The sequence below is a fragment of the Schistocerca americana genome, chromosome 2 (assembly GCF_021461395.2).
Source record: "Schistocerca americana isolate TAMUIC-IGC-003095 chromosome 2, iqSchAmer2.1, whole genome shotgun sequence".
Taxonomy (NCBI): Eukaryota; Metazoa; Arthropoda; class Insecta; order Orthoptera; family Acrididae; genus Schistocerca; species Schistocerca americana.
In genome coordinates, this window is record NC_060120.1 from 1,006,673,648 (window position 1) to 1,006,683,244 (window position 9,597).

The 9,597-nt window shown below is 38.3% G+C and overlaps 1 protein-coding gene across 1 annotated transcript in view; it reads right to left on the reverse strand.

The window, feature by feature from the left end:
• LOC124595940 (trypsin-1-like) overlaps positions 1-7,749 on the reverse strand; it is a 28,727-nt gene extending 20,978 nt beyond the window's left edge. The window contains exon 1 of the mRNA XM_047134858.1: positions 7,634-7,749. Within this exon, the coding sequence (XP_046990814.1) occupies positions 7,634-7,682 (49 nt within the window). The 5' untranslated portion in view covers positions 7,683-7,749. The remainder of the gene's footprint in view (positions 1-7,633) is intronic.
• Positions 7,750-9,597: the final 1,848 nt, after the last annotated feature.

Here is a 9,597-nt window from a genome sequence, read left to right on the forward strand (position 1 = left end):
CTCGCCCATCTCGTGCAGGACGCTCCACACATCGGCTTTGGAGGTACTTATTTCCTTGGCTATGAGCCATGTGCTAGTGCTGAGTTTATGCTCATATCGCTGTAGCGCAGCTCCCTGAAACTCAACAAGTGGCACGCTTCGAGCTCTACCAGTTACCCAGCTGTTTGATGTAAGGAATCCTGTTTCACGTACACGGGCACCAAATCTTTGAAACGTGACATAATTTAGTGAACTCCTCCCTGAAGCTATTCTGTATATAAGCACCCTGATGCTTGACTGTTGCTTCGTGTCTGCCCATAAATGAGATATGTGTCAGCCAGCTCGATTAGAGTGTAATCAGGAATCTACTACCTGTCATTTTAAGACAACATAAAAGAAACAATAATAATATAATTGCTCAGCAAGGGACGTCTAATTTGCTAGCAGTAGTGACAATTTACCCTTCGTAGCAGTAAGTTGATGTAATTGTGTTGCGAATGAGATTCTAGTGTCAAAGTGTTTCATACGACGAAGTCGACCAAACTGTGAAGTCCTGAGTCGAACACTTCAAGCTGAAACAGCAAACCTGTGACATTTGTGTCTCATAACAAAAGTGTTTCTTTTGTCTCGTCTAATACCTCTACAAATATATACACACAGTTTTTTTTTTACACTTAAAGGTAAACGATGAGCCAGTGTAAGGTAAAGCTGACGAGAATGTTCACAGCCTACCTTATTTTGCGAAAGAGTGGAACACAAATTTTCGGTGGCCACGAACTCGAAAAAAGACGCCTAATATCTCACGAAAACAAGCTTAGAAAATTTGTTTAATCTCTGTTCAGGACCATTTGCTTCCGCACTTAAATGTCTCTCAGAGGGAGGCGTACCATTATTTTCCCATATTTTTCACAGACTCTAGCTTTGAATGGAATGAAAAGATGCCTAAATACATGTTGCTGTGAAAAGTAGTCTCTCCTGTTCCAGAAAGACAAACCAGAACCTAGGCAGTTCGTGACACTTCTCGTCACACGACGGAAGGAGCCATAAATGAAAGCAAATAAGAATGGTGTGAAGCACCTAGTTTCGTACACCTGATCTTACAACTTTTATGTGTAGTTTAGACGTAGATATTACCGTGAGAAATCACTGTTCGTGTAAGGCATTATACATTACTGCGATTAAAAGAAAGATAAGCAGCAAAGATATCTGCTGGTATTCGACGATAACGCTAAACTTCTCGACTCAATCACGACGATAAGATATCAAGGGCGGGACTCGACATAGCGAAGGAAAAAAACCCGACACGCGGATGCTCTTTGTTGAAACACCTTGAAGGACACACACTGCTATCACATCTGGCAGTCAAGCGAATTCATAAAGAGCCACCTGACTAGAAAAGACGTACAGACTAACGTGGAATCATTACCACAACGTACAAGAGGAAAACGTTGATCTACAGTATACGTCTTTCACATAAACAAAGTGAAAGCTGATAATAGTCCTCAGAGTGGCGCACAATTCTACAGTCTTCACAGGAGCTAACTGAATGGAAATTAAATAAACTGTAGTATACGGTACAATGAAAAATATCCTCCACCTATTAATTGTATCCATTTGTCATTATAAATTTTGAGACTGTGGAAATCAAGAACGGAAAAATGTCAAGTAAAATTAAAATTCCACACACTAAAACTTAATCAATAGCAGAACAATAGACTTCTACATTATAATAGACAGATTTAGTGATGCCATTAGAGAAAGGCGTTGGCATCTGTACGGACAAATATAGACAACGGACTGCAGACGCTTTGCAAAACTACTGATGATGAACAGTGTAAACTAGATCAAGGTTTCACAAAATTCGTAACAGAGAGTTGTATTGGGTTCCTTTATTGCTCTACCATTTTCAGTTACATACCGTCATCGGGTTCCTGTATCATTGCTATTTGAACATGAGTGACAAATATAGCTACAATCACAAAAATAAAATATAAATGACATGAACAATACACTGAAGTCCTTACGAAACTCTAAGAAATACCCGTTACATACTATGGAAACGGAATCATAGGAATGCAATAATAGTCAACTGTTTTCAGCTTATTTGAGTCCATCATCCCAGATCATTTAGTCATAAATGTGAGGAATATGATACAAAAACTAGGGATGTTGGAAAAGTACATACACATTAGTGGTCACACTAGTTGAGCAGACAATAAACAGCAGTAGGCATAAAGTGGCTACAGAAAATTCACAACGTGAGATGAAGTGGACAACACTATCATAAGCTACAACTTACCTCAATCTGTTAAAAATTACCTATAAGTTAATAGTTTAAAGATAATAATACCTAATTGTTCAGTAGTATCTGTAGTATTTATTATCGTTATAGTATTTGACTACAGATTATTTTTAACAGATTGATAAAAGTTTCAGCTTAAGATAATGTTCTCCATTTCAGTTTGTGAATTTTTTCTGTTCTCGTCATGTCTGCTGTTATTTACTGAGTATTGAAATTGTATAACCACTGAAATGTATGTACTTTACAATCGTCTTTATTTCTGTTCCACATCCCTCGAATTTATGACCAAATAACCTTCTATGACGGACTCATCTAAGTCGACAACGGGAACTATTATTTTTTTGGAGGACTTTTTGGTAGTTTCATAATTACGTTGATATATAAGACGTATGCAGTAGCATGTTAATTTATTTTTCTGATAACCTGTTACGTTATCTTTCAGCTTGACCCTGATTGACGTATTATTGTCAATGAATGTGTCAATAGCTGTATTCCTCTGTATCCATCTTGTAAATACTAAACTGCATTGTTCCTGTCGTTTACATCTTATTTTTATGATTGTAGTTATGTTGTGACTCATATTCCAATTACGATCATACATGATGTTTTGTAACTGAAACCAGCAGGACAGTAAAAAATAACTAACACAGTTTGTGTTACGGATTTTATGGAACATATTTACGCTGTTGACAATGGCCTGAAGAAACCGTTGGTCAGTGTTAACTGACTGAAAGAAGGAGGACCTATATTAAATAAAATCACAGAAGAAATCACCGTAATGGATAACCATTAGATGACTGCACAGGTTCACAGAAAGACATAAAAATCTTCCGAAAAAGCTCTGCATCCCTGAACTTATTTCCAAGAATAAAAAAATTTAAAATAGTAAGTGTATTAAATTTCGTTTGCGTGCAGAAAGACGGAAATAAGAAATTAGGAGCACAAGTGACAGGTTTGTGGTCCGGGGACATTACAGATGTGCCACCATGAGCCCACGATATTATGGGATCTAGTGCCAATGTGTTACACGATACTAAAAATCACACAACTGCCCAGAAGAATCTGTCTGCGTTGTAGACATACAGACTGGACACAACTGTCCAGTTTAAGCACTACCGGCTCAGGATATTTTCGGGTCACCACCGCGTTTTCCCTCGCATATTGCTCAGTCTTAAAAGAATATCTAAATTTTAATATCACGTTCTTGTTATGGGTGACACAATATTAATAGTATGTTACGAAATGGGTCAGTAAATAATAATCACTCGAGTATAATTATTGAATTTCTTATAACCACAAATTTCATTTTTGCTTCTGTGCCCTTTGTAGAAATTTGAATTCCGAGGGTTAGATTTCATTATAAGTGCAGTAAGGTGACGCTGGGGTTCTTGTTGAGACTGTATTCTTATAGAGCACATCTCTCTGTAACCTTTGGGGTCTGAAAATATGGCAGAAGCTTTCAGAAGAAATTCTGATGTGGAATGTTGTTTGCAACCTCTTCAGATACACCTGTTGTTTTCCTAAACTCGAACGTATTTTCACGAAGGATCATTTAAATAAAACCAAACTTCTGGGCAATTTTGACGGTTGTGTAATTTGATTGAATCACGGTAAGTTTCTGCCTGCTGCCATCTACCATGCTGGAAGCGAGTACTGATGCAATGTAGTTAGTGAAATCTCTAATTTACTATTTTCCGCATTAGAATTTCTGCTTCACTTCGCAAGATATGGTCTAGCCTCAACGTCATTAATTTTGAATATCTCCAGCACTGTTTCGATTCTTGTGCTATGTGATCTAGCGTCCCCTTGAACTCAACAGGGGACTTAAAAGTACCTTGGTACTGAAGAAAATAATGAAACTCCAAGATACTGTAAGAAGGTGCAACATGCTAAGAATCCAATTGAAATTCGAGAAATAAAATTTTGGCGAAAAGTTATGCTATCTGAGACGACAGACCCTAGCTCACGAATCATTATTTTATATTCCATATTTCGTCTCAATGTTTAGATCTTTCCGATTTCTACTGAGTCACCTTGTCATTAAAGTTCCCGTACACGGGGATCAGAAATAGATGAAGGGGCACAACCTTTTTTCTGACTGACGCAGAAAGACGTCAGGCTTATTGGTTGCTATTGTTCGCTCTTTGTGTATTTGTCAATCGTACTGGAAGTGTTAAGTCCTACGAGCACACCTTCTTGTGCCTTTTGAGATATTCATTCTTCGCCAAAATAGGGTAGTCTGTTATTAAACGGTTCGTTGTCTCAAAATATTCTCCACAAAGTCGCCATCTGTCATACTGAGTAGTTTTCATTACTGCTTTTTATAGTTCTAAGCCCGCAAGGTCTGACCTTGTGTAGCTATTATCAGACGTTCTGAATCTGTTTTCATTCTTTCTCAAGCCGAAGATGCTTCAGATCTCTGAAAATTTTTATGCGACGTGATTTCTGACTATGCGTAGAGTTCTGTCTCCATGATAGTTTTGGCTTAATTCTGAGTCTGTTTTGTTGTTACGTTGCTTACGTGAGTCAGTACCGTCATTTTCTACGTTCTATGAGATCCGTCGTGCAACCATCTTAGCCAGTGCACTAATTACTGTATTTTCATTTGTCATCTCAGACTTCTAGCCAAAATTTTATTTCTCGGATTTGAATTGAATTCTTAGCATCAGTTTCATCTTGTTATAGTTTCCTTGACTTTCGTTATTTTCTTCAACACCAAGGTACTTGTAAGTCCCCTCAAGTTCCAGATTTTTAATAGTGGCATCTTCAGGGGAGAGTATGTGCCCTGGCTTCACAAGTTTCCCTTTCACCGTGCTTGGTTAGCTTAATGTCTTTACATTTCTTGCGAATAGCTTCAAATCATCCATGTAAGAATGATGTTCAGTTACTTTATGAATGTCTTGGAACTTATAGCTGAAAGAGTTTCCACTTAGTTGTCTGAAAACTGTAATCACACAAATGCAAAGCAAGAATGGAGTCAAAGAATCACCTACAAATATTTCCCTTCTTCCTGACTAATCCGTAACTGTATATGTTGTTGTACCATGTTTATGGATAGCCTGGTGCTCCATCGCTCCAAGCTATATACTTACGCACATTACGTAACTAGGGTAAATGACGCCCGCTGCAAACCTTGATCTTCTCCACGTGTCGACGTCTTGTAATTTTTTGTTTAATTCAGATCGCTGGTTAGCCTGTTTATTTAGATCAAGACGAGTTTATAACGAAGTAAGACACAAATTTCAGTAATTCCCTTTTGAACAAAACAGTTCATGACGTGGAACAACATACAGTCCAAAGGCGCTCTGCTTCCAACATTACAATGGTTCCGTTTCTCATTGTTTCATTGTCGATCAATAAAAACCAGCAAGAAACCATACAAGCAATACAAATGTAGCCTTACTTAAGTTACGTTGCTTAACTTGCCGTAACGACAGTTGTTCCATCTATCTACCGGAAGTAAGGCACAAGATTCTCTTCGTCTTCTTCTTCTTCGACATCGTCTTCTCGCTCTTTCTGTTCCGCCCTTTCCTTTTGCCCTTGTCATTTTGTTTACCTGTTATGACAACCGTGCCCTCACTGAAAACGCGTCCATGCTACACGGTAGGGATGTGAAAAACCGACCGGTTAAAACCCAGACCGATATTTTAGATCTGAATAACCGGCATTTTACGACGTTTGTTGGGTTTCGCGTATAAGTTCTTTTTAAATTTTTTCTAACAACCGGGTAAAGAAACCGAAGTATCAGTTAGCCACTAGCAGTAACGGTGAAATTTTTGGTTTTTAAATAAACCTTTTTAAAAAAAACGAGTAATTTGTGTTCGTTGGATTTCGATTCCTTTGAGACAAGAAATGAGAAAAGCTATCAGCGCCGTTTGAGTAACGATACAGACAGAAACGATCAACAAACACGGGGCTTAAGGATTGGTACAGCGTTGCTGAGAAAATAATGTATCTGTTACTATTTGGCATGGCCTATTCGATAGTATGCGATTATAAGCAGTGAATGAGACTTGCTTATCCTGTCTACATGGTATCTTCTTTCTGTTCGCGTTGGAGTTAGTTGTATTACAAAATGGCACCGAACTTAGTCTGGAAATATTATTACAACGTGACGTAGCAATGAAGTATAACCGTGCGTTTGCTTTAAAAGATTAAGGACGCTATGAGCCGCAACAAAACTGCCACATCATATAAGGAGAAAACTTAAAACTTAGCAATTCATTCATAGTTTACATTAAAAGTGAAAAGTAGCCGCCCGCATCTCGTGGTCGTGCGGTAGCGTTCTCGCTTCCCACGCCCGGGTTCCTGGGTTCGATTCCCGGCGGGGTCAGGAAGTTTCTCTGCCTCGTGATGGCTGGGTGTTGTGTGCTGTCCTTAGGTTAGGTTAGGTTTAAGTAGTTCTAAGTTCTAGGGGACTGATGACCATAGATGTTAAGTCCCACAGTGCTCAGAGCCAACCATTTTTTTTGTTGAAAAGTAGCTAATTTGTTGTCTGTGTATACATAATATGCATTTATCTGCCTGTAACTCTTTCAGAAGATTTTAATCAGTAGGAGAATAATTGTGGTTTTATTATTACGGAAACAATTATTACTTTTCGAGAAAAGTTGCGATGCTTGGCGGACTAAGTTTTCTTTTATTTGCGTATTTCATTTAACATTTTGATTCTCTGTGTCTTGAAACTGAAGCAGTCAATATTTTTCAATCTTTATTGGATTTCTACTTTTATTACAGGAAATAGTAGGAATAAGACACCAGACCGGTTATTTCAGAAACCGTTTTTTTTTGGCGGTTTTAAGATGCAGGTTAAAATGGCTTTGTAAAAAAAGAAGATATAACAGAAAAGCAGTTGTTTCGGGCGGCAACAGCCGTCCCTAGTAAGCGGCCTGGTTGTTTTATCCTTGTTACGCTACTGGTTACGGAATAGTATCATTATTGGGTACAATTTATAGTGTTGAAGAGATTACAATAGACATACGGAATTACCAGACGCCTGACTATTTTATCCGTGCGACACTAAAGGCTTCACCGGTTTTGTTGAGATGCTTTATGGCTATATTATTGAAATTAAAACTATTGTTATTATTATTATTATTATTATTATTTACTGGCAATCCCAAAAATCATAATATAATTATATGAATTATCGAGTGAATTTTGAATTAGGATCATTATAAAACTCGAAAGTTGTGTGAAATTTCGACATGGGCAATTAAAATTACACCGGACTGGCTTTCACACAGAATGAATAAACTGACAGTACTGAGCTCTCTAGTGATTACCAAATGAGAGATACACTGCGATCGAATCATTGACTCCGTATACAGTGGAAAAAGTGCAGACTCTTACCCAGCACGCAGCCGGCGAGGGCGAACAGCAGAACGGCTTGTCTCAACATGTCGGCGGCGGCTGGCAGGCGCCGCCCATCGCCGCCCTTATATACCGTACTGGCCACGGGACCTCGAGAGGCTGTGACCTTGGCAGGTCAAAGAGTAGTCCACTGCGCACAAGAGCTGCCGACTGCTTTATCTTTGACGAGAAATTCCAGCTTTGCACGATATCATGAACTGCTCTTCGCTGATGAGATAATCTGAGAAATTCATCCATATGTTCGTACTAAAACTGATTACATTTAAGTACACTCAACAGCCTCAGAGCGAGGACTGAATCTCATTCTACTATGTTATCGGACTTAAAAATTAAAAGACAACCTTGAGTGCTTGTTAACAAACATTTCATTAATGTGCTTGATACTAATTGTTAAAGTTTACGTTCTTCATTATTCCTGGAGAGTTTCAGTACTAACACGTAACACGTTATATTGTCTTTTAAAAAGAAGAACTAATTTAAAAAAGCAAGTATATGAATATTAGGTCCATTACCCACTTACACATGTAGTCTACAACGGTGAAATATCAATACTTTTTCAAGTGCCGCTGATTCAAATAATGTTTACGAAGTGATGATTAGACTTTGACTTCAAAGTTTTCTTACAATATCTTTGCTATCGACACTTCTTTAGTTTGTATTTTGAATACACAGTACACAGTAAAAAGGAAAACAAAAGGGAATTAAAACGAACAACAAAATTGATGATCTATTAGATAAAGATCTTCCGTCTTCAGGGGAGGTAAATGCATCTGAGAAGTAGTTCTGACATTCCGCAGGACGGAGGACGCTAAGAACTTAATAACAATCTAAATACAAGGCTAAAGAGATTCTCGGGCTAGAAAAAGCCTTCGAAAACATACCATGGTACAAGATGTTGGAAATTCTGAGGAAGCATTACGGAACCTATTGAGTGGGATGAGCAGAATATAGATTGAGAATAAAACAAATAAAGACGAAAGTATCAGCATGTAATAGAAATTACATTATCGATAAGCTTGCCATCAAAATTACGGATAATGCAGTGGGGGAAGTGAGGTAATTCTGCTACTTTGGGCCGGCCGCGGTGGCCGAGCGGTTCTAGGCGCTTCAGTCCGGAACCGCGCGACTGCTACGATCGCAGGTTCGAATCCTGCCTCGGGCATGGATGCGTGTGATGTCCTTAGGTTAGTTAGGTTTAAGTAGTTCTAAGTTCTAGGGGACTGATGACCTAAGATGTTAAGTCCCATAGTGCTCAGAGCCATTTGAACCATGTGCTACTTTGGAACGAAGAAACTAACACGTGACCGGCGATGAGGATATGAGAAGCAGATTGCCATAGCGACTGAGAGCACTTCTTGATGTGGTAGGTAAGGAGTGTGTATGTTTCTGTTACAAAGAAACAATTAACAATGTAACAAGAACATTTATTTTGCCGTCAACACAACGTTCATAATACACAACCTGTCAAGTACATAAAACATTTGACTAAACTTCAGTCAGCACTTTCAGGCATATGAAAATCTTAAAAAATTACAAAACAGTTCAAAAGTTTCCTTGCTACACCTTTTTTTTTGTTTTGGTTTTGATTGAACAGGATTATACTCTCCGCTGAAGAAGAAATTCAAAGCTTACAGATTATGTGTCTCAAGCACATAAGTACAGTAATGACAGAAAACTGACTTCACATGGGAGCTTAATTGCTCAAGCAACATGAAGGAGGAGCAACGGCTTGCCAATATTACAAAAAATTTAAGAGCGGCCTAACGCCACGATATACAGCTTCTGTCTCTCACAACACTGCGATATTACTCCAAATCTTTTTCCCAAAAAAATCCATATAATTACACTCTATATAATCGTCATTATACGCATTAAAACACATTGTCTCAGTCACCATCATTGAGACAGACAATGTCAGTCCATAGTACAACCAAGGAATTAAC